Source organism: Natator depressus, chromosome 3 (genome assembly GCF_965152275.1).
Source record: "Natator depressus isolate rNatDep1 chromosome 3, rNatDep2.hap1, whole genome shotgun sequence".
Taxonomy (NCBI): domain Eukaryota; kingdom Metazoa; phylum Chordata; order Testudines; family Cheloniidae; genus Natator; species Natator depressus.
This window is the reverse complement of record NC_134236.1, coordinates 89,626,946-89,653,326: the sequence shown is the minus strand read 5'-3', so window position 1 is coordinate 89,653,326 and position 26,381 is coordinate 89,626,946. Positions and strand designations below refer to the sequence as shown.

The 26,381-nt window shown below is 43.6% G+C and overlaps 1 protein-coding gene across 1 annotated transcript in view; it reads left to right on the top strand.

The window, feature by feature from the left end:
• Positions 1 to 5,410: 5,410 nt before the first annotated feature.
• The window catches only part of FRK (fyn related Src family tyrosine kinase), a 71,872-nt gene continuing 50,901 nt past the window's right edge, over positions 5,411 to 26,381 (top strand). The window contains exon 1 of the mRNA XM_074948281.1: positions 5,411 to 6,322. Coding sequence (XP_074804382.1) covers positions 5,868 to 6,322 — 455 coding nt within the window. The 5' untranslated portion in view covers positions 5,411 to 5,867. The remainder of the gene's footprint in view (positions 6,323 to 26,381) is intronic.

Genomic DNA, 26,381 nt, shown 5'->3' with positions numbered 1-26,381 from the left:
CCTTTTGGAGTACAATGCAGCGGGTACTGTACTTCAGAGGGGCCAAACTGCAGAGGGATGGGTGTTGAGGGTAGTGGGATTCTGCAGCGTTGGACTGTGATGGGCAGGAGTGAAATGCAGTGGGTATAGACTGGAGTCAGGAGGTTGATAAGAGTGTGTTGGCGGTGTCTGGGGGGAGCATGGGAAAGAGTTTTGTGACATTGGCTGCAGGGGAGGGCGGGCGTGGAGCTGCTCAGTTTGAAGAAATAGTATTGCTTGGTGCTCCATAACATTTAAAAGCCGCTCCATGGCTTCATTCTGGCGCACCGCATTCTCCTTTTGGTCCCTCTTCTCGTTGTCCCACCACTCCTTCAATTCCTGTTTCTCACGGAGTGCATCATAACATCATGCAGAAAGTCCTCCTTAGTTCTTCTTGGCCGCTTTCTAATTCTGCACAGCTGTTCAGCAGCTGATAACAGAGAGAGAGGCTGGACTCACAAGGTCATCTCTGTGATGTTTAAATGCAACATTTTACATAAGCAGTATTGTTTGCAACACAGAGAACACTGATTCAGTGATTTAAAACACAACCAATACTCACACACCTGTCACTAACTGGCTGATCCCAAGCAATCACACATGAGCCATAAGACCCCCAAAATGGTGAGTAGCTGCAGGGGTAGGGTAAATCACTTTTCCTGTACACTGGGCATGTGGTTCTTGGGGAGATCCAGCACTGTAGGGGCGGCCTGATAATCATTCCTGTCCCCACACTTTCCAGAGGATGTGATCATTATGGAAGATATCTCGCTGCTGAGGGTGAGCAGGAATCAAGGGAGGGTCTTCTCCAAGCCTGCAGCTTCTGCCCATGTGGTTCACCTGAGTGCAGCAATGATGGCACAGTGGCATGGGAAAGTTACTGTTAATGGGGAAAGAAACAAAGCAGCTCTGCCAAAGAACCTATGGCAGCGGATTGCCCAGTATCTCGATTAGTGTTTCCTAGAGATCTCTGAGGCAGATTCCTGTGAAGTGGGGGAGTCAATCAACAGCCTGTTCTGCTGCTCAGACTAGGCATGCGGTGGGAGACAAGCCTGCTTTCTGCAACCCTCCTACCCTCAACAACTCGCTTCAGTGATTCCAAAAATCAAATCCACTTACCAGGGGCTTCCTCTCCTTTTTGTGCTTCGCCAAGCTCTGACTGCTGTGACTGGCTAGCCTCCTCCAGGGTAGAAAAGAGCTCCCGGATGCATGCATCTCTGTTGCTCTGATGCTCAATGCTCCAAGTCTTTCCCCTGCCCCTCCCCATCCTCGTCCAAGATGTCCTCCTCCTGGCTTGGTCCACTCTTGACTGGCATGCAAGCCACCGAAGTATCCACAGTAGTCTTTGCAGTGGAGGTGGGGTTGCTGCCGAGTATCGGGTCCAGCTCTTTGTAGAACCAGCAGCTCATGGGCGCAGCACTGGAGTGGCGGTTTGCCTCCCGTGCCTTGTGGTAGGTGTTCTGCAGCTCCTTCACTTTGACCCTGCACTGTGGTGTGTCCCAGTCATAGCCCCTTTCTATCATGCATCGTGACATCTGTCCATAGGTAACATAATTCCTATGGCTGGAGCACAGCTGGGACTGGGCAGCCTCCTCTCCCCAAATGCTGATGAGGTCCAGCAGCTCGGCATTGCTCCAAGTGGGGGATCGTTTGGTGCATGGAGCAAACATGGCCACCTGGAAAGATGCGCTGAGATGATTGCATGCATCACCAAGCACACAGGAAGGGGACTTTCAAATTTCCAAAGGAATGTACGGGGTGGGGATGATGGTTGGTCACCTGAGGGCAGAGCAGTAGAGGTTCAAATCGATGACCAGAGAGGTGAGAACAGGCATTGTGGGACACCTCCCGGAGGCCAATCACAGCGCTGTAATCGACCACGGTGTCTACACTGGCACCATAGTTTTGTATCCCCGGTGCAGGAAGCTCTATGCCGTCCTTTGGGGTGTTTGTTTGTTTTTTTACAGTGCTGCAACTGTGCAGTTTCTGCGCACTAACAGACTTGGCAGTGTGTACGCTTTGGGAGTTACAGCGCAGAAAGCTGCTTTACTGGGCAGAAACTTGCCAGTGTAGTAGACAGGGCCTAATGCTGTGCTGTAGTTAAGAGCTCCACCTGGGAGCTTGCACACCTCCTGTATGAAACTCAAGGGGGCTTTTGCCCCCCACTCCCTAAATGGCACCCTTGTTGTTGACCTCCTCAAAGAATTCTAGTAGATGGGAAATCATGCCTCACCATTTACAAAAAACATGTTGGCTCTTCCCCAACACATCATGTTCATCTCTGTGTCTGATAATTCTGTTTACTATAGTTTCAGTCAATTTGCCCAGAACTGAAGTTAGGCTTACTGACCTGTAAGTGTAAGGATTACCTTTGGAACCTTTTTTAAAAATTGGTGTCATATTAGCTATCCTCCCCTCATTTGGTACAGAAGCTGATTTAAATGATAGGTTACAACCCACAGTTATGCACAGTAGTTCTGTAATTTCACATTGGAGTTCCTTCAGAACTCTTGGGTGAATACCATCTGGTCCTGGTGACTTTTTACTATTTATGATAATAATAATAAATATGAGGATTGATTGCCCTTGTAGCTTTTATCTGACCTAGCATCACTGCACGTATCCTTTACCATGGTATTTAAGGATCAAGTACCATTTATACTTCATTATTAATCTGGCAGTTATATAGTTAAATATAATATCTTAGCTGTGGAGTCAGAATGTAATTATATAAGAAAATGCAAATGAACAGAAGACAGGAGGAACAAACCCAGTCACTAATGTAAACTTTCCAAGACAAAATGGTGACTAGAAGGGAACTTCATATTGTGCCAAATATACTGGGTATGTACTTGAGAAATACCCAGATTTGAGGACCAACTGACAGTTCTGACCTACAGACAGTAATTTGAGCCAGGGCACCTCAAACAGTATATCTAGAGAATATTGTAACAAATCTAGTGGATGCTGTAACAAAAATCATTCTACAACATGTCTCTTGTGAACTCTAATATTGATTTTACTTTCTTTATATGTACACTCTCAGTTGGTCAGAGAGATTTAATAAATAGCTCACAGGATCCAATATATTAGCAGCCAAGTTAGTTTCTATGCCTTTTGGCACAAAAGGGAATTCTTTATGTAAAAAAAAAAAAGGGGGGGGGGGACCAAAATCTGTTTGCAACTCACAATGAATTTAATTGTTTGCCAATATTTACAGTGGAAGAATGACCTGGAAAAAGTTAAATATATAAACATGGATTGCTATTGTTCTGTGTCTCTAAACAAACATTAGGAGGCATTTGTTACACTGAGTATTGTAGTGTTGCTTTAAAGTCATCCTATAGCTCTATTTTTATCAACCAGTTACCAAGAAAAATATTCTGAGGATGAGCCTCAATTTCTTGTTTTATTTGAAGATAGCAGAGATGGGAGCTACACATTCTTCCAGACGAGGATTTGATTGCTTCATATTCAGGACTGAATCCTCAGAGTGGATCAGGAAAGAATATTCCAGTTTACTGTTATTAAACATTAAATGTCAAAATCTATCTTGACTAATGCCCTGTTTGAGACTATTCAAGTTAATGGGCTTAAATGGGGTGAAAATCAGGACAGAATTTGGCCTTAAAATTTAGGACTTTTCATGTGAAAGAAACACTCACATGTGTCAGTGTTTGCACCTGTGGCACGGCCAGCTCCCTTCTGTCTCTTCTCAGGGGTTGGAGTGTGCCAATAGCTAACCAGCAGAGAGAGTGCAAGGTCTCTGTAGGCCTAGAGTAGAGTGTTTAGGTTGCCCGTGGCTGGTGGAGTAGAGATCTGAGCCCTAGCAGGCACAGACAAAGCTTCCTAATGCTAAAGGCAGTTGGTAACTAGGTACCTCATAGCCTTGGGTACCCCCAGGAAGTGTAACACTGGTTTTTGAAATACAGTTTCCCCCAGGGAAATTGACAAAACAATAACCCACTTGGTTATCTGTATACATCTTACTCTTGGGAATGGGCGGAGAGTGTTTGGTAACAAGTCGATAAAGGAAAATGTCTCCCCGATGGCAGTTGATAATTTAAACAGTTTGATTTTCTTAATCTGCAAAATGTGATCACACATCATCAAGTGTATGATTTCTGGAGCAGGGCCAACTTAAGCACAAGGCTCACATGGAATTACATGAGCATGTCAGAAGGGGACCTCCATGCACAACCCGCCACCTGGTCCAATAAAAGGCTCACCCACCAGGTCTCTCATTTTCTGTCAGTTTTAGTCACCATTTGTAATGGGAATAAAATTACAGCATCAGTCATTCTGTGTGGAACAGAGGTAAATGTGAGAAGTATGTATGAGCCCAGGTACTGCTGGTACAGAGCCTGACAGGGGCCATCTTACACCTTTGCCATTCAGGGGCTATTGGGACTGGGATGATTGCAGCACAGACTAGGGCTGCTGCAAACAGTGCCCCTATTCTAATGGTCACTATGGAGTGCAGGTTTACCTCAGCTATGCCATCTCATGCACAATCTGCCTCTTCCCCACCCTGGAATTCCTGTGTTCCCTGCAGAAACAACCCAGAGATTTCCTGCAACGTGGAGATGTTCTAAGGCTTTACTAGCACAAAGTGTTATTCAGCACAATGAGGAATCTGGTCTGAGGTGCTTCTTTGGCCCAAATGTGCCCAAATACCATATTGTGCCTGGATATTATGGCGGTGGCTGTTTTATAAATGCAGATAAACTGGGAGAACAGCTTTTCTGTTTCCACTGGGGTTGCTATTTGACTAGATGATAGCAGTGTTGCGGTAGCTGTGCTGGTACGAGGATACGAGAGACACAAGGTGGGTGAAGTGCATGTGTATATACATATATATACTTTTTTATTGGATATTGTTATGAAATTGATCCAATAAAAGATTACCTACCTGCCTTGTCTCTCTAGTATAATAGTTATTTATCCTGAAAGGCTGGTACAATTCAACAATGTAACATGATTCTTTGGCTAGTGCATTTAATTTTTAAATCAAAGAATGAGGAAGGAATTAAAATCTATGACTTTTACTGTAACAAACAAATATTTTTCCTTTTGTAAAGTGCCAAACCTAGTTCAAGAACTTCAGGCACAGTAAGGGGATTTCTAAAGCCCTGACATACAGCTATGTAAGCTTGCATGTTGAAAGCAGCAGCAGGTGTGCTCCCAGGTGGGGGCACTGGAGGGACACTGGAAATCCTACTCACATACCTGTGAGAAGAAAAACCAAAGCAAATGAGGAAGCAAATAAAAATATTCAGGGAGGCCACGTCTCAGGCTGTGAAAACAACAGGCTGGCCAGATTGGTTACTCATTACCAAGAGCTAGAATGTGAAGAGAGGTTCACTGCTGATCACGGAGCAGGCACTCAGATGGGACAAGAAAAAGAATGATCAGAAGCAGTACAACTTGGGAAGAGTCAACACTAAGATTTTCTAATGATTCCTAATTATTTTTACTTTTTTTTTTCTTCTGGCAGGACAAAAAGATCAATGATTTTCTGTTGCACCCAGATTTTGGCCCAAAGACTTTCCCTTTTTGTTTTCTTGATCAGATGAGGAAGCAAACAATTCCTTCCTATGCACTATTGCACTTTAATGCTCAGGTCTCACTCCTGAGTCTGAAGCTGCCTGCAAGGAGCTCTCGTTGGGGTTCTGGAGAGAAAAGTTTCCAGCTTCAGCAAAATTTATTTAATCTGGTACCAAAGGAGGAAAAATATCTTGCAAAGAACTAAAAGGATAATGCAAAAGGATGTATAAAGGTATTGCCACTGGGAAAAGAAGAGAGAAATAAGGAGGAGAGAAGAAACCACAAAGAAACAGAGGAGCAGCATGGGGAACTTTTGCCGGAAATACTGCCCTTGGATGCAGCGGTGTGCCCCATGGCTCTTCCAAGAGAGTGATGGAGGACAGGGAGAGAGCTATAAGACAGGGACGGGCCAAGATAACCAGGGCTGGGTGGGAGATGACGACCAGACAGACAATACTTCTCAGATAACAACAAAGAAAGTTGTGAGAGCTGGCACTGGAATTCCTTTGCCTCCACCACGTGAGCAGAAGCCCAAGAACCATTACAAGTTTGTGGCACTGTTTGATTATCAGGGCCGCACTAAGGAGGACCTGAGCTTCCGAGCCGGGGATAAACTCGAGGTGCTAGATGCATCTTCTGAGGGTTGGTGGTATGCTAGCCTTCTCCTGGACAGTGGATCAACGTGGCCTGGACAGAAGCTCTGTGGCTACATCCCTGCCAACTATGTAGCTCCTGATCAGAGCATCGAGGCTGAACCGTAAGTAACACACATCTAAGCCATATCCTTTGTCACACTGAATAGTACCTTGCTCCACATGTAGTCTCAGTGGTGCAAGGCACTATTTAACATGAGTAAGGAGATCACAGCCTGCCCCCAAATAAATAAAATAAGGCAAAGTATCCAGATGTTTGTTTCAGTCTAAATTACTTCCCTTCCCCACATGCCCTAATCACCTCCTTACAAAGTATGTGGGAGTACTGGGAGGTCACAGCTGGTATAGGTAATTATTATGATTATTATTTATATAGCAGTAAAAGCATACGAGGTGCTTACCAAAGAGTAAGACGACAAGGTCTGCCCCCAAAGAACTTGCAGTTTAAATAATTACAAGCTCACTACATTATTTAAAAGGCCAGGATGCTGTAAACATACCCTAATGTTTTGTTACTAATGATGGGTGAATTTCGAAGGTATCTGTGGTTGTTTCTACTTCATCCTAGACACAATGCATGGTGCTGTGTAAACAAATCCCTGCCCTGTAGAGCTCAAAATCTGGCTTAAACTGTGGTCCGTAAAAGGAAGAATGAGTGGCTGTGGTAGCAAAGTAACACACCTTTGCAGTCTAACATGGTTTAGCTATCTAGAGTTGCTGTACCAGCTTTATACCAGCTGAAGATTCGTTCATGTTGGGAGAATCCTCAAGTGACCAGTTAGGACAGGTGTAGGGTCCTTGTCTACCCTGGAGACCTTAGTGTCCAGGATTTGGCCCACTGTTGCTATTCACATAGTCAATCAGACAGCGCTTCCTTCATTCATGACAGGATTCAGAGTAGCAGCCGTGTTAGTCTGTATCCTCAAAAAGAAAAGCAGTACTTGTGGCACCGTAGAGACTAACAAATTTATTTGAGCATAAGCTTTCATGAGCTACAGCTCACTTCATCGGATGCATTCAGTGGAAAATACAGTGGGGAGATTTATATACACAGAGAACATGAAACAATGGGTGTTACCATACACACTGTAAGGAGAGTGATCAGGTAAGGTGAGCTATTACCAGCAGGAGAGCGGGGGTGGGGGGGAGGGGGGGATCTTTTGTAGTGATAATCAAGGTGGGAGATTTCCAACAGTTGACAAGAATGTCTGAGGAACAGCGGGGGGGGGGGGGGGGGAGATAAACATGGGGAAATAGTTTTACTTTGTGTAATGACCCATCCACTCCCAGTCTTTATTCAAGCCTAAGTTAATTGTATCCAGTTTGGAAATTAATTCCAATTCAGCAGTCTCTCATTGGAGTCTGATTTTGAAGTTTTTTTGTTGAAGAATTGCCACTTTTAGGTCTGTAATCGAGTGACCAGGGAGATTGAAATGTTCTCCAACTGGTTTTTGAATGTTATAATTCTTGACGTCTGATTTGTGTCCATTTATCCTTTTACGTAGAGACTGTCCAATTTGACCAATATACATGGCAGAGGGGCATTGCTGGCACATGATGGCATATATCACATTGCTGGATGTGCAGGTGAAGGAGCCTCTGATAGTGTGGCTGATGTGATTAGGCCCTATGATGGTGTCCCCTGAATAGATATGTGGACACAGTTGGCAACGGGCTTTGTTGCAAGGATAGGTTCCTGGGTTAGTGGTTCTGTTGTGTGGTGTGTGGTTGCTGGTGAGTATTTGCTTCAGTTTGGGCAGCTGTCTGTAAGCAAGGACTGGCCTGTCTCCCAAGATCTGTGAGGGTGATGGGTCATCGTTCAGGATAGGTTGTAGATCCTTGATGATGCGTTGGAGAGGTTTTAGTTGGGGGCTGAAGATGATGACTAGTGGCGTTCTGTTATTTTCTTTGTTGGGCCTGTCCTGTAGTAGGTAACTTCTGCGTACTCTTCTGGCCCTGTCAATCTGTTTCTTCACTTCAGCAGGTGGGTATTGTAGTTGTAAGAACACTTGATAGAGATCTTGTAGGTGTTTCTCTGTCTGAGGGGTTGGAGCAAATGTGGTTGTATCGTAGAGCTTGGCTATAGACGATGGATTGTGTGGTGTGGTCTGGGTGAAAGCTGGAGGCATGTAGATAGGAATGTGACCATCGCTTATTAGCACCGCTGTGTCTAGGAAGTGGATCTCTTGTGTGGACTGGTCCAGGTTGAGGTTGATGGTGGGATGGAAATTGTTGAAATCATTGTGGAATTCCTCAGGGGCTTCTTTTCCATGGATCCAGATGATGAAGATGTCATCAATGTAGCGCAAGTAGAGTAGGGGCGTTAGGGGACGAAAGCTGAGAAAGCATTGTTCTAAGTCAGCCATAAAAATGTCAGCATATTGTGGGGCCATGTGGGTACCCATAGCAGTGCTGCTGATTTGAAGGTATACATTGTCCCCAAATGTGAAGTAGTTATGGGTGAGGACATCCATAGTGGCTAGGATGGTATTTTCAGGAACATCACCAATGGATTGTAGTTTCCTCAGGAAGTCAGTTGTGTCTCAAAAATAGCTGGGAGTGCTGGTAGCATAGGGCCTGAGGAGGGAGTCTACATAGCCAGACAATCCTGCTGTCAGGGTACCAATGCCTGAGATGATGGGGTGTCCAGGATTTCCAGGTTTATGGATCTTGGGTTGCAGATAGAATACCCCTGGTCGGGGTTCCAGGGGTGTGTCTTGCGGATTTGTTCTTGTGCTTTTTCAGAGAGTTTCTTGAGCAAATGCTGTAGTTTCTTTTGGTAACTCTCAGTGGGATCAGAGGGTAATGGCTTGTAGAAAGTGGTGTTGGAGAGCTGCCTAGACTGGGAGTGGATGGGTCATTACACAAAGTAAAACTATTTCCCCATGTTTATTTCCCCCCCGCCCCCCCGCTGTTCCTCAGATGTTCTTGTCAACTGCTGGAAATGGCCCACCTTGATTATCACTATAAAAGGTCGTCCCCCACCCCCCGCTCTCCTGCTGGTAATAGCTCACCTTACCTGATCACTCTCCTTACAGATTTCAGAGTAACAGCCGTGTTAGTTTGTATTCGCAAAAAGAAAAGGAGTACTTGTGGCACCTTAGAGACTAACCAATTTATTTGAGCATGAGCTTTCGTGAGCTACAGCTACATCCAATGAAGTGAGCTGTAGCTCACGAAAGCGCATGCTCAAATAAATTGGTTAGTCTCTAAGGTGCCACAAGTACTCCTTTTCTTTCTCCTTACAGAGTGTATGGTAAAACCCATTGTTTCATGTTCTCTGTGTATATAAATCTCCCCACTGTATTTTCCACTGAATGCATCTCACGAAAGCTTATGCTCAAATAAATTTGTTAGTCTCTAAGGTGCCATACAAGTACTCCTTTTCTTTTTCCTTCATTCAGATTCAAAAGCCTCTCTTCACGACCGTCTGCAGAAATAGCATTGGTCTGGGGCTACTGGAGAAGGGCTTGTATGCTCTAATTCAGCTCAGTCTGACCTCTGGTCTCTTTTAAGAACTAGTTTTCTGGCAAGATTTCCAGGACTTCTGTTTCTTGTCACAGCTGGAAATACTGTGAAAATAACTTCAATTGTTATTCAAATGAATCTGTTTATCCAAGGCCCTCTTATCTTTGTAATCTCCCCCAGCATGCATAATTTGCATTGAATAGCCCTTATTTGGAGTAGCAAGATTTTTTTCTTTGACTGGTTTCAGAGTAACAGCCCTGTTAGTCTGTATTCGCAAAAAGAAAAGGAGTACTTGTGGCACCTTAGAGACTAACCAATTTATTTGAGCATAAGCTTTCGTGAAATTTATCAAAAGAGAAAGAACATCAGGTTTTGTTATCCCTGTTTTTGCTTGAGGACCCATGGAATAGTGGAGAACTGCAGGGGGAGGTTTTTCAGCTCTCAGCTGAAGTCTTTCCTCCAAAATATTTGCCAAGAATTTGAGTTAAGTAGGTGTTAAAAACAAAAAGAAACACAAGCACCAAAAAACAGTCTAACTAAAAATTTCTGCTGTCATCCTTACAGACAAAAACTGGTAGACAAGGATCTGATACTTCTAATGTGAGAACAAGCAGAAAATCCCCCCAAAACCACTTTATACATCATGAAGAAGTAAAGAGAGTGCAAACTTTTTTTCTGATCCTCACTTAAAAATAAAAGGGGGAGAGCTGGGGCTTAAAAGGTTAATGAAATGCCTATTAAACTAAAATGTAGTATTAGAAACATATTCTGTTCCCAGGACTTAAAATAGAAATGTTGTGGGTCACTAACTTCCTTCATAGCTTTTTTAATTTGTATTTTAATCTATCACTTGCTTAAGGAGTTGTGCGCAGGTGGGTATTTTTTAACTTTTTCTATTATTTCTTCAGAGATTAGTATTTTCAAATCTCAACTTTGTCAACTAGTTTATATAATTTGATTCAGGCAAGAGGTGCATCTAAAGAGGATAACAGAAGCATTTTGTAAGGTGATCTCTGTTTGTGTAAGTGCTAACTACAGACATCTTTTTGGGCTTACGCAGTGATCATTCTATAAAAACAATGAGAAGTGAAAGTTTGCCTTGCCAGTATTAAGTTATCATGTTGGCCCATTGGAGTCAATGACATGTCAGCAGTAGGGAAAAGGTGAAAGACTACCTGTCTTTTCTGAATACCCACAGGGATTGCATGGCATAGCTAACATTGTTTAGACCATTCTTGACAAAGGGAATGATACCCCTACCTATAGCAATGGAAGGTTATTTTCTGTTACACAAATTCAGGTGTCAAAATGTTTCAGATTGGCAAGATGCTACTGGGCAGAAAACTATCTGACCTGTGGAGTGTGGGAGATGTCTCAGAGTATAGGAGAAAGAGCATATAGCATATCTCTTGAGTACACTCCTTAGTAACCAACTGCAACTGAGTGGCAGTGGAAAAGGTTGCTCTGTCTTTCTGCTGCCATGGACATTGCAGCACACGTGTATGTATTCATGCCCCATGCAGTGACCTTAAGGATTGGGACAGGAAGGGGAGGACACTTTTCTGGAGTCATAGGAGTGTATACACATGTGGCCATCATATCAGTTTATAAAATATATACCTATGTGCTGTATACAGTACATTGAATTGTTTGTGCTGATACCTTGAGATTTGTCAGCAGCCTTCATATTACTGACCACAAAGTATTGTTGTTTTAGCCTTTGTCAACACTTCAAAATTTTCAGACCAGCTATATTATAGAGCCAGTCAGAGATTAACCAAATCAGTCTGAATAGTGCTGTTCTTTCCTTTCTGACAGAAGGCAGAGTTGGGTAATTACATATCTGTCATGAGAGATCTCTTGTGCAGGTAACACAGGACTCCATTCTTTCCTTCTTCCTGTATATATGCGGAATTATCCAGAGAGGTAGGCTAGGTGAACTTTGGGGCCTTCAGCAGGACATTTGGCTATAGCTCCCCTTTTTATTGGGTCTAGACAATACAGTTGACTGGTCTTCCCATGTTTAATCAATTATTAGAATTCATCAATTCACTTGGATGAAAGCTAGTTTGCTTCGAATCAGTCCCATTAAGTCTGAGGTAATGATGCTAGGATGGAGTAAATAACCAGGGGAAATAGCTGAGATTATATACACTTCCTCCAGTTGGAAGAATTGGCCCACATTTTGTGACTCATTTTCACAAAGGGGCTCGGCTATTTTAGGTGCTTAAATTGCAGGAGTGGCCAAGAATGCCTTTTTCCATCTGTGCTTCTTTCCTAGCAGCAGATTCCTGCTTAGGGTTTTAGGATATTGTGTGCAGGGGAAGAGTCTTAGATAAATTGTACAGCTTAAGAATGTAATCATATTAAGAACATAAGAATGGCTATACTGAGTCAGATTAACGGTCCATTTAGCCAAGTATCTTGTCTTCCTACAGTGGCAGGTGCCAGATGCTTCAGAGAGAATGAACAGAACAAGCCACTTATTGAGTGATCCATCAGCTGTTGTCAAGTCCCAGCTTTTGACTGTCAGAAATTTAGGGACTGGCAGAGCATGGAGGTTTCACCCTTGACCATCTTAGTTAATAGTCATTGATGGTCCTATCCTCCATTAACTTATCTAATTCTTTTTTTAACCCATTTATGGTTCTGGCCTTCATAACAACCCCTGGCACTGAGCTCCACAGGTTGACTCTGCATTGTGTGAAGTAGTACTGCCTATTAATTTCATTGGGTGACCCCTGGTTCTTGTGTTATGTGAAAGGGTGAATAACACTTCCCTGTTCACTTTCACTACACCATTCGTGATTTTATGGACTTCTATCATATCCCCCCTTCATCGACTCTTTTCTAAGATGAACAATCCCAGACTTTTTAAGCTGTCCTCATAGGGAAGCTGTTCCATACCCCTCATCATTTTTGTTGCCCTTCTCTGCACTTTTTCAAACAATAATATATCTTTTTTGAGATGGGGTGACTTGAACTACACGCAGTATTCAAGGCATGAGCATACCATGGATTTATACAGTAGAATTGTGATATTTTCTGTCTTATTTTCTGTCCCTTTCCTAATGGGCCCTAACATTCTGTTAGCTTTTTAGACTGTGCTGCACATTTCATAGAACAATTACTCCAAGATCTCTTTCTTGAATGGTAACATCTAATTTAGACTTCATCATTTTGTATGTATATTTAGAATTATATTTTCCAATGTGCATTATTTTGCATTTATCAACATTTAAGTTCATCTGCCATTTTGTTGCACAGTCATCCATTTTTGTCAGATTCTTTTGCAATTCTTCAGAGTCAGCTTTGGACTTAACCATCTTGAGAAATTTTGTATCATCTGCAAACTTTGCCACCCCACTGTTTACCTCCCTTTTTCCAGCTCATTTATGAGTGTTGAACAGCACAGGTCCCAGTACATATCCTTGGGGAAACCCCTCTATTTACCTTTCTCCACTGTGAAAATTGGCCTTTTATTTCGTATCCTTTAACCAATTACTGATCCATCGGAGGACCTTCCCTCTTATCGTATGACTGCTTACTTTGTTTAAGAGGTGTGAGACCTTGTCAAAGGTTTTCTGCAAATCCAAGTACACTAGATCAACTGGATCACCCTTGTCCACATGCTGGTTGACACTATCAGAAGAATTCTAACAGATTGGTGAGGCATGATTTCCCTCTACAAAAGCCATGTTGACTCTCCCTTAACATATCATATTCATCAGTACAGGGCAAATTGATTGAAACTATAGTAAAGAACAGAAGTTAGGCTTACCAGCCTGTAACTGCTGGAATCACTTCTGGAGCCTTTATAAAAAAAAAAAAAAAAGTTGGGGGGGGGCGGTTACATTAGTTATCCTTCAGTCATCTGGTAAAGAGGCTGATTTAAGCGATAGGTTACATACCACAGTTAATTCTGCAGTTTCATATTTCAGTTCCTTCAGAACTCTTTGGTGAATGTCATCTAGTCCTGGTGACTTATTACTGTTTGATTTATAAGTTTGTACCATAACCTCCTCTACTGACACCTCAATCTGAGACAGTTCCTCATATTTGTCACCTGAAAAGAATGGCTCAGGTGTGGCAATCTCACGCCCATTCTCTGCAGTGAAGACTGATACAAAGAATTTATTTAGCTTCTCTGCAATGGCTTTGTGTTCTTTGAGTCCTCCTTTTGCACCTCGATTGTTCAGTGGCTCCAATGATTGTTTGGCAGGCTTCCTGTTTCTGATGTACTTACAAAACATAACAGCATTTTTTTTCCTGTCTTTTAGTAGTTGCTCTCCAAATTCTTTATTGGTCTGTTTAATTATACCTTAATACTTGCCTTGCCAAGGTTATGCTCCTTTCTGCTTTCCACAATGGAATGTGACTTCCAATTTTTAAAGGATGCCTTTTTGCCTCAAAATACCTCTTTTACTCAGCTGTTTAGCCATGGTGGCATCTTTTTTTTTTTTTTTTTTTTTTTTTTTTGGTTCTCTGATTTTTTTTTTTTTATTTAGGGTATACATTTAGTTTGAGCCACTATTATGGTGTTTTTAAATAATTTCCATGCAGCCTGCAGGCATCTCACTTTTGTGATTTTCTTTTAATTTCCATTTATCTAGCTTCCTCATTTTTGTGTAATTCCCCTTTATGAAGTTAAATGCTACTGTGGTGGTTTTCTTTGGGATTTCCCCCCTACAAGGATGTTAAATTTAATTACATTATGGTCACTATTACTGGGCAGTTCTGCTATATTCATCTCTTGGACCAGGTTCTGTGCTCCACTTAGGACTAAAACAAGAATTGCCTCTCCTCTTGTGGGTTCCAGGACAAGATGTTCCAAGAAGCAGTCATCAATGGTGTCTAGAAATTTTATCTCTATATCCCATCTTGAGGTGACATGTATCCAGTTAATATAGTTGAAAGCCCCCTTTATTATTATTTCTCTGTGTTTGTACCCTCTCTACTATGAGCATTTTACAATCACCATCATCAACCTACATGTCAAATGCTCCATGGATGACTGTAACGTTTCACTGAAATCTATTTTAAAAAAAACCAAAAAAACCCCCAGTCATTTAGAGATTGATTTTGCCACCCTTATTCATGCTGAGTGGTACCTTACCACATAAGTAATCCCCATGAAATCTCATCCTTGACAGACAGGAAGGATGGTCCAGTGGTTAGTGCACTGGCCTTGGACTTGGGAGACCTGTGTTTAAATCCTACCGCACAGTCTTCCTGTGTGACTATTTATTTTGTGAGGTGAAATACGTTGAAGATTGTGCTTAAATACTATAGTGATGGGCTCCATATAAATACCAAAGATAGAGAGAGAGAGTGGGGCCCTTAAATTTTACATGGACCTTTTTTTAACCCCTTAATTACTGATCTTCTACTTCATGTGCTGTGCTCCTTATACTAACAACATTCTGTTGCAGTCAATGAAATATTAGGGTGTACCTGGTATGTTTGGAAACAGGTGTGTTCTATTAGGGTGTACCTGGAATGCTTGGTACTAATCAAGTAGTTAAAGATAAACAAATGCCTATTAAAGACACAGTTACACATGATCCATATGCTGCTGGTAGCACAATAAGTTAAGTTATCTCACTTCATGAGGAATTAAATACGTAGCAGTGGAAACATTACACCAAAGCTTTTTATATAGTTGGCGAAGTCCAGGAACACTGCCTGAATAGCAGGAGAAGCGATGGGGAAAAGAGCTAAAGTACCCTTTTGAAGCTCCAATAGACTCTTCCACTTGGGGAGAATCCAAACTGTGGCTGATCCTCTGTCCTCAACTCTAAGGAGATGAGTTTTGTACTGTGTAGTGTGTATGCATCCCTACTTCCTTCCCGAAATAGTCTCTCTACCTTCTTCTGCAGGAAGAATGTACAAGCTCCTTTAGCTGGGGGAACCTCCATGGCCATGGGGCTATGCAGGATTTGTCATCTCATAATTAACAAAGCATAGGGATTTATTACATTAATATGGGTTAGTGTCACCGGGTGCTCCACTCACCGCTTGGGTGGAGCCTCCTCCTGGTCACTCTGGAGATTGGCTCTCAAGGTGGATGCCCCCTTCTGCCATCTGTGTGTCTCTCAGGTCTGTGGCCCCTCTCTCACTCCAGACACTGTGGTGTCCTCTTCATGACTTAGCCCTCTGGCCAGGTCACTTACTGTTTCCCCCCTTCCAGAGTACAGTCCTTCAATTCTCTGCCACCCAAACAGTGACCCAGGCAGTCTTCCTGTTTATGGCCTGTACCTGGTCTATGCAACGTGGCTGGTAGGGGAACCCACTCTCACCCTCTACTCCAGGTTCCGGTCCAGGGACCCTCAATGTAGCTGATCTGGGTATCATTTCCCAGCCCCCACTGATCTGTCCTTGGACTGCTTCCTAAATCTCCCGGTTCCCCTCATTTCTCTGGGAGTACCAGCTCCCAAGCCCTCCTCCCGCTTGCTAGGGAGTGATTGCCCTTTCCTAGCAACAGCGGTCTTTCTGTTATCGGCTCCACTTGTTCCCACAGAGGTGAGCTTCCCTTCATGAGGGTTTTCCTATCAGCCTTCAGCTCAATAGGTTAATTGGCCCACATGGCCTCCATTAAACCCTTCAAGGCAAGCGTGAGGTGGATACCCTTTCACAGTTAGAAAGAGATTTGTGTTAACATTTCTGCTAGGTTCTGTGCCTCTAGCATATGGGTGTGTGTGCCCAGTGCTAAGTTTGTTTTCTTTGGGTTGTCACTTGACTTTTATTAAAAACACCTGTTCTTGTAAAAAGATGGGAATTCCTCCAACATTTTGTTTGGCTGGAGAGTCCCAAAACAATCAGTGCAGCAGGCAGGTTTTAAAGGGAGGAAACGGACTACTTATGTGGCCCACACCTTTGGAAATGCACAAGGATGGAGAGAATACAGATCCATTAATTTGTTTGTGTTTGAGGCACAGCAGAGTGGAATTTCCCCTCCATGTCAAAATGGTCCAGTATTCTAGCCATCTGATACCCATTAACGGGCGATGAGCAAAAGTCTTCAAAAATTTAAGGGTCATGATTATTGTATCACATTTCAGCAATTGCTGAGAAATTGTAAGCAGTGCCCAAAGAAGAGTGGATCAGCTACTCTGGGCCTGTGACCTGAAGGGATCCACAAGGTTAGAGCATGCAGTCTCTTCCCTTTTTTCCTGTCTCCTCCCACTCAGGCCCTTACAGTTGTTTGTTTGGTTGTTTACTTGATCATTAGTCCATTTTTGATTAGGAGGCTAGAGGGCTTTCCAAAGTAGGGATTTTTGAGACCTTGATTTCACTCTGCCTGAGTGTACTTTGTATTACGAGGTAGAGCATGCTCTTTAATGACAAGTCACCTGCTGAAGTGCTGGGATAAGTCTTTCAGTATTTTTCTTCTTTGTGCATCTCAGTCTACGCTCAAAATAACCATCTAGCCACGGTTTCATATTTGCAGTGGGAATGTTCTGGAGAGAAGTTGCTTCTGCTCTATCTGATCAAAGTCTTCACCCTGAACGTTACTTTTTTTGGTTTCAAGAAATGAGACATTAAATAAATACATTTAAAAAACCCAGAGATCTATTCTATCTGTTTAAAAGAAGGTCCTACTTGAAGCTGGATGTCAATTGGGCAGAAGAAAACAACAATTTTAATAGATTTCTAGATGGGAGAACAGAAAACTGTACTAAAGTATAGAAATATCCCTGACAAAGAGTATATTCTCTCTCACTTTTGCGCTGTGTTGACTGTTTTTCTGCACTGTAAACAGGTGCCATAGTAACACAAATTCACCTGCTCTTGTTTCATTAGCACCAGTTGTTTTAACTAAACAAGAAAACGACATAGTGAAAATTATTATGGACAACAAATACTGCCCAGCTGTAGAGTTAATTTTAATGACCAAAAAAAATCAAGCAGTGTGAGTGACAGTGCTACAGAGAAACCTTTGTTTCTTAGAAAAAGGCTGAAGTCTCATTATGGGTCTTCCCTTCTCTTTCTCATAAAGGGTCCATTCACTGTTTATCTAACATAAACTGTATTATATCCCTTCATCCCAACACCACTGACACAATGGAGTGCTATGTTAGGGGAAATAAATCCAAGCATATGCAAAGGAACAAATCTAACAAGTTCATTCCAATTTGAAAGCTATTACCAGTTCCAGAGATATTGTCTATACTGGCTTTTCCCAAACTTTCCCAAAATGAGCAGCCTCTCAGAAATGATTTTGCAGATTTTCATAATATGGTACTTTTCCTTTGTTAGATGATGTGAGCAGTGAAATAGTTAACAATGCTGATATTTAAAGTATCATTATCAACTGAGTTAGCACACGTTGAAGCGAGTGGGGTAGATCAAGTTTAGAGCTATTGTTTCAGGCTCTCTGGAAACTCAGGCAGATATTGGTGCCTTGGTTAGACTTGGATCACAAAGTTTTCTGCACAACAAAACCAGCTAGAGACTCTCTTTGAAATGGAAGCTGAAACGCAGCGGAAAAATTGAAAAGCTTGTCTGTATTCCCCCCAAAAACGTGGCTAGTCCTTTGCACCCCACGCTTTATAAAACACTGCCTTATGCTTAAAAATGCCACCAAGACCAGCAACATTGCTAGAGCTGAAATGATTTTTTTTTCAGTGTTCATATTATACCTATGCCAAATCTAGTCTCCCATAATGTTTATTATTGCAGTAAATATTTAGAATTGTAAAGACTGCATAAAAGTTCTAAAATCTTAGTCCCTTGCTCCGGTGATGACATACATTAAATACATTTGGTAATATAAAGTCTATGTAAATGTAAAGCTGAGATGATGAAGCTTTACAGATCCATGAAAGAATTAGATTAACTTGAGCAATAAAGCATGGCAGGGTGTGCACTGCAGAGCTATAATCAGATGCTTTGGGAGTGACTTGCCATTGTGCCCTCAATCAACTGAAATGCTTGACATTTGGACCACCATGCATGGCTTTGAGTGCCATACTGTGATAAAAATGGGACTGTGGTAGAAAAAGACCCCTAAAATAGATACTTTGTAAATGACTTTAAAGCCTGTTGTCTGGCAGTCAAGTTATAGTGTACTTAACTGTACTTTTCAGAACACAATTTGGTTCAGTGAAGATAGAATACTGTCTTACAGTGAATACGTGTGTAACAGTAAAGGAGTGAAGGGGTTAATGCAGCAAACCTCCTCTATGGAGGTTTTGGAACAAATGGATAAATCAAACAGTAATCAGTCACCAGGGCCAGATGGTATCACCCAAGAGTTCTGAAGGAACTAAAATATGAAATTGCAGAACTCCTAACTGTGGTATGTAACCTATCACTTAACTCAGCCTCCGTACCAGATGACTGGAGGAGAGCTAATGTGATGCCTATTTTTAAAAAAAGAATCCACAGGCAGGGGCGTGGGAACAGGAGGGGCCAGTGGGCCATGGGTGTAAGAGTGAGCAATGGGGGAGGAGGGAGCAGAGCGGAACGAGCACGGGGGCAGGGTCTTGGGGGGAAGAGGCGACATGGGAGCAGGGCCTCAGGGGAAGGGGCGGTGCAAGGGCAGGGCCTTGGGGAGAAGGGATGGCGTGGGGGCAGAGACAGCATTCAGGGAGTGGTGCTCCCTCCCCCTCCCCCCCCACACACACTTCTTGAGAGCTTCCGTTGCTCCTGACCAGATGTGACCTAGCACTTTACAGGCCAGTAAACCTAACTTCAGTACAGGGCAAATTGGTGAGGCATAATTTCCCTCTAATTCTGTTCTTTATGATAGTTTCAACCAATCTATTAGAATTATTTGAGGGTGTTGGCAAACGTGGGCAAGGGTGATCCAGAAAGCCTTTGGCAAGATACCTCTCCAACAGGGCCGGCTCTAGGCACCAGCAAAACAAGCAGGTGCTTGAGGCGGCACATTTCTAGGGGCGGCGTTCCGGCGCCGGCCAGGCCGCCCCTAGAAATGTGCCCCCGCCGCCCCAGCTCGCCTCCGCCTGCTCCCCTGAGCACACCGCCGCCACTCTGCTTCTTCCCTCTCCCTCCCAGACTTGCCATGTGTGAAACAGCTGTTTCGCGTGGCAAGCCTGGGCGGGAGGGAGGGAGAAGCTGAGCAGCGGCACGCTCTGGGGAGGCGGCGGAGGCGAGCTGGGGCGGGGAGCGGTTCCTCTACCTCCCCCCCCGTTACTTCCTGTGCTCCCCCCCCACTCACCTCTGCTCCGTCTGCTCCCCTGAACGCGCTGCCTCTCCCTCGCCTGAGAGGGAGGGGGAGAAGCGGAGCGGCGGCGTGTTCAGGGGAGCAGGTGGAGCAGAGGTGAGCCAGGGCAGCGGGCTGCGGGGAGGAGCCGCAGGAAGCAATGGTGGGGGGGGGGGAATGCAGCACGCCTGGGGGAGGAGGCGGGGCTGGGGATTTGAGGAAGGGGCGGAGTTGGGGCGGAGCCGGGGGCGGGTGGGCACGAAAAAAAAAAAAGCAGGGACGGCCAAAAATTTTTTTTGCTTGGGGCGGCAAAAATCCGAAAGCAGGTCCTGCTCACCGAAGGCTCTTAAGTAGGGTTGCCAGGTGTCTGGTTTTCGACCGGAATGCCTGGTCGAAAAGGGAACCTGGTGTCTCTGGTTAGCACTGCTGACTGGGCCGCTAAAAGTCCGCTCGGTGGTGCAGCGGGCCTAAGGATGGCTCTCTGCCTGCCCTGGCTCCGCACGGCTCCCGAAAGCGGCAGCATGTCCCCCCTCTAGCTCCTAAGTGCAGGGGTGATCTCGGGGACTCCGTGCACTGCCCACGCCCTGAGCACTGGCTCCACAGTTTCTATTGTCCAGGAATCTAGGCCAATGGGAGCTACAGAGGTGGTGCTTGCGGATGCAGGCAGCGCTCAGAGCCCCCTGGCCGCCCCTGCGCCTAGGATCCGGAGGAGGGACATGCCACCACTTCTGGGAGCCACAAGGAGCCAGGGCCGGCAGGGCCTTAGCCCCACTGCACCATGGACCAGGAGCAGTCTGACGTAAGCACCGCCCAGCTGGAGCCCACACCCCGAACTCCCTTACCTGCTACCCTAACTCCCTCCCAGAGACTAAACCCCAATCCCCTGCCCCAGCCCTGAGCCACCTCCCGTACCCCACACCCCTCATTTGTGGCCCCAACCTGGAGCCTGCACCCAGAGTCCTTACCTCCTTCCGCACCCCAACCCCCTATTCCAGCCTAGTGAAAGTGAGTGAGGGTGGGGGAGACTGAGTGATAGAGGGAGGGGGGAATGGCGTGTGCAGGGGTGGGGCCTCAGAGAAGGGGCAAAGGTATTCAGTTTTGTGCGAATAGAAAGTTGGCAAACCTACTCTTAAGCAAAGTAAGCATTCATGGGATAAGACAGAAGGTCCTGTCCTGGATCAGTAACTTGTTAAAAGATATGAAACAAAGTTATGAAACAAATGCTCAGTTTTTACAGTAGAGAGGTAAATAGAGGGGTCCCCCAAGGAACGAACAACCAACCAAACTCTTTTATAGTTGGGGGAAGGATGGCTTGATAGGCCTAGCTGCCGTGTTTTTTCAGCTTCCATAGAAACAGGGTGTTGTATTACATTAGCTTCAGTGATTATACATTTTGGGTGATATCAATGATAAATCCTTATGCCAGATATTGAATAATAGCAGCTACTGTGCCTCAGTATTTGTCTTGGATGCTATGTTTTTTGTTTCTGGAAGAGTGTATGTGTAACACAAGGAATAAATACATAATGAAAAGTTTAACCACATTAAGACTGTAGAAACTGAAGAGTCATTCTTTTGTTTATTACTTCAAGCCACCTACTCATTCACAGACCAGAAGGGGGGAAAGACCAAAGGCAGGCTGGAACATTGCAAAATTATTTATTCCTGCTTGTGGGTACAGGCCAAGATTTTCAGAAAATGTGTGCATAAATCCTAAATCCATATTTTAGGCAGCTAAATAGGTGCCATGATTTTTCAAGTGATGAGCAGCCAGCAGATCCCAAGGGCTTAAAAATCTTTGCCCAAATAAATTAGGTACAGGCAATGAGCAGGAGTTTCACTGGGATTGCAGCACTTGGTGTGTAAATGTCACATGTGGGATTACCGTACCTGCTGTTTTGCAGGCCACACTTACTTTCCTCAACCCACCATAATAAAATGTCTGTCATCCTGGCTATGGGCATGCCCTGTTACTCTAGAAATTAACCTGTTTTTGGAGTGGAGGGGAAAGATGATAGATTAATTTTTTTGTCCCTAGTACAGGGGCATAGGATGGATCAGAATATGGCTCACAGTAATTTTACAGATGTAATTTTATACATTATATGTACTAATATATAGTTAGGATACAAGATTAATGGGTACTATAAAATCATTTTAGTACATCATATTACATCCTTTGAATTGTCTAGATATTGCAAAACTGTTGTGGACTTTAACCTGAAAACAGACTAGGAGAAGATGTATTATTAACTGTCATTTCTATTTTGTTGATAATCAATATTTCTTATTTGTGTATATATGAATACGGTGGATGTACTGAAGAGATGAGTGCTTTGCTTGGTGTTTATAAAAAAAAAAAAGACAGAAAAACAAGATATTCACTAATATGTGTAAAAGTTATTTTAAGATAGAGAACACACTTTTGAGTAATTACTGAATGATATTCTACAGCAGGGATCGGCAACCTTTGGCCCGTAGCCAGTAAGGGAAATCCGCTGGCGGGCCAGGATGGTTTGTTTATCTATAGTGTCCGCAGGTTTGGCCTATCGCAGCTCCTACTGGCTGCTGTTCACTGCTCCAGGCCAATGGGGGCTGCAGGAAGTGGCGGCCAGCACATCCTTCGGCCCATGCCGCTTCCCGCAGCCCCCATGGGCCTGGAACGTCAAACCGCGGCCAGTGGGAGCTGCGATCGGCTGAACCTGTGGACGCTGCAGGTAAACAAACCGTCCCGGCCCACCAGCGGATTTCCCTGATGGGCTGCGGGCCAAAGGTTGCCGATCAGTGTTCTACAGTCTCTTTTATTCAACGGCCTTTGTTGGATTAGGAGATAACACAAGGTAAATGGTTTAAAGTTAAAGTTTATTCTACTACCTGAAGATTTTGTAAAAGAAAAGTAATGTTAAATATTCAGCATTCAGATTCAGGTATAACTGCAAAGGACTGAAATAAAAATTACCAGGAATTTAGAAGGAAAATTGCAATAAGCTTCTCATACCTCAGTTCTCCATACTATAAGTGAGAAGAGCACTTGAATTTTTATTAGATCGTAAACATTTTTTCCAGAGGAAATGAACCCAATTTCAGGTAACAGTCAACTGAACCCTACCTCTCATTTGTTTAACCTGGTAGAATTATAAAGAACCTCTCTGTATTGGTAACACACAATATATCAGTCATGAGCAGTTAAATTGTGAACTTGAGTCATTGGCTGACTTTTCTTAATCGCCACATGTGGTTATTCTCAAGACCTAACAGCAGAGTCCTTTTGTTCAGAGAGATCTCATTTATTTCACTGGAAAGTACTGCACAATTTGGCTTAGTCATTACACCTATTTAATTATCTGCATTCCTCTGACAGAGGAATTTCCTACAGCAATTCCAGTTAATATGCCCTCACAAAAGCAGTTGCATTGTATTAGTGTTCCCCAAGACACTGCATCTCCTTATACTAGCACTGTAACTGGTACACTAGCCCAACTTTTCAAACCTGGTTGCTGAAAAACAGATTCCTAAACCCATATTCAAGGCCTTTAGATAGAAGTGGTATGATTTTCACAAATGCTTGGAGCTCACAAATCAGAGACAGCTGCAGGTGTCCAGCACCCTTAGAAGCCTCACTTTGGGCCTCTAGGTTTGAAAAATATTGGCCTGTCTGGTGATCATAAAATCTAGCTCTTCTATAATGCTTTTCCTCAGTGGATCTCCAAGTACTTTACAAAGGAAGTCAATATCATTACCCCAATTTTACAGATGGGAAAATTGAGGCACAGGGCGGGAAATCACTTGGTTAATGTGGGTGTGGGGAGGGCGTTCCCTTTACACTTCTTCCAAATAAGAGAGCGAAAGGATTTCTTGTTGTTTTACCTTTTCCCAAGTACCTACAGGAGTATGAATGTTAACATCTGAGAATATGAAAAAGTTGTAAACACAGATGAACAGGTACCTTATTTATCCAGAGAGGATTACCCATTGTTTTCCCACATTATTACCTGAATGACAATTTGAGTATCCATGAAAGATAATTACCACTTTTGTGAATATTCACCCCGGGAGACAATTATATTTTGATCATAGCTTTACATTGTAATTATCTGACAAATCAGACATTTTTTAATACCAAGATACCACAGACAATCTTCTCTGACTTAGTTTTATGATATATCTGTTAGGGAACCTGGAGTGTTAGTTGCTGGAGAACCTGGAGGCCAGTCTTCAAAATCAGTTAGGGTGGCCAACTTTCTCATTTGTGAAAACTGGACACAGAGTACCAGAACCACCGTTGCTCCATCTCTTTCCCTTGAGACTCCCCCCCAACTCCTATCCTCCCCGCTCCCCCATTGCTCACTGCTTTCTCCACCACTCTCCCCTGCCAGCTGAGCAGGGCTCTAGGGGTGGAGGGGTGACCAGGGCTGGACGTTGGAGAGAGAGCAGCACTCCAAGGGTGGGGGGTGAATGTGGGAGAGCTGTGCTCCTGGGGTGGGGGTACCGCTGGTACCTCAAATGCTCCACTGCTCCTCCAGCAGCAGCAGCTGCTGCTTCCTCCATCTCTCCCCCCACCCCGCCCCCCAATGCAAGACAGAGGCTGGTTACTGCAGGTAACCAGACTTTTAGTGTGTCAGCACTGCTAACCGGACACTGCCAAGTTCCCCTTTCGACCAGACTTTCGGGTCAAAAACCAGACACCTGGCAACCCTATAATCAGTTTGGAAATCACCTTGTAGAACCACTGCTTTCTAACAGATAACTTATAAGGCTCAGTTTGGAGTTTGTCACTCAGTTGAGAAAATATGCTGTAACTCACTGGCCTGGTGGAAGAACTGGAACTGCCTTGAATTCTCACATTGCACAGCTCTTGCTCAATAAGAGAGATGAGAAAAGGGGTGTTCTGATTGCTAGGGTGCATATTGTATACTGGATGATTATTCTAGTGTGATCTGAGAGGGGATCTGAGTCTGTCCATGCTACTAGAAATAAGACTAGAAAGGGTGTGTGTATAGTGGGGAGTTCTGCATAATGACAGATGGCAAAATCTGACCCAACAAATTATTTAATATAGTTTCTGTGCATATAAAGTCACTGTCATACATGTAAATAATTCTTAGCTCCTACTGCTGTTTGGCAACATGTATTGCTTTTTTTTTTTTTAAAGCAACTAGATACTGACTTCTGTTTTTTTTTAATTCCCCAAGCTTGTAAATGCTCTTTATGCTTTTAAAGAAGTCTTTATCGGCAAGGGATTTACCTTCATGCTATTCTGATACCTCTCCTATAGACAGAACTTTGAAAGTAGCACAAGCAAATTTTCAGTTACCTTCTAAATGGACCACCATGTGTTCATTATAATCAGCTGAAGCTAGAAAGATTTCCACATTACCCTACTCCACTCAGGATGTTCCACTTCATGTGGCGTTTCAAAACAATAAACCACTGTCCACTTACAATATGAGTGACATATAGTCTTATAGACTTTCAGAAGTGCTGAGCATTGTAGTCAATGGAAGCTACAAGTACTCTGTACCTTCAAAAATGGAGGTGCGTATTGCATTCAGCCATGTCTGACAGACATTAGAGTGAGAAAATGAATGACTTGCATGATAAACAGAAGATAATGCTCCTGGTACCACGTTAAAGTTATTGCATAATTGCCATTGTTGTGCTCACGTAGCATGGGTCTCCAATTCCACTCACCACAGTTGTGACACTCAACCATAAATTTAACCTTAAGTGCCAAATTAAACCTTTTCAAACAGTTGTCCTTTTTTCTAGTACTGGCACACATAACATGCAGCGGTATGCATTTCACTGTCCTGGGAAAAGGCACTATGCTTCAGTGATTTTAGGCTAGAAATTTAGGCACCTCACACCCAGATTTAGGCACCTAAACCCGAGGTTTAGGCTCAACTACAATTCAAACTCCCGCTGAACTCGATACGTGCCTAAACTTGCTTGCTGCCTAAATTGCCACAGGCAAAAGTTTCCTTGGCACCTATGTTTCTGCTTCTGGGCAAGTGCACTATCTCCCACCTAAGTCCCAGAGTGATCGACTGGTTGATGACCACTGGCCTAAGGCATCCATCTCTTTCCATTTACTATATAGGAGCCTAGATGCTAATTCAGGCTTTGTGAATCTCAGTATGTTCCTGTAATTTTCTAGGTGCCTAAGAATTAGGCACTGCGATGCTCAGTATCAGAACACCTAACTCCTTTTGCGCATCCAGGCATTTATTCCCCACCACTCTTCCGAGGAAGAAGGGCCTACAACAATCAACTCTATAGGAACCTGAATACTACAGAATATTTGAAGGAAGGGGGGCAGAGAGCTAAATAATTCTTAGAGTAACTACTGGAAGGTTACATCTGGGTAAGTAGGCACTGAGGCTGAGGAAGGGCTGTGGCTCTGGAGCTACTGGGATGTAGAGGACCCTGTGGTATCAGGCCAGGTCTATCACTGTTGTTATTTTTCCATATCGTTTGCATTGGTGTAAGAGAAGAACAAAAAACCTGCTTGAAGGCTAAAGCAGAGC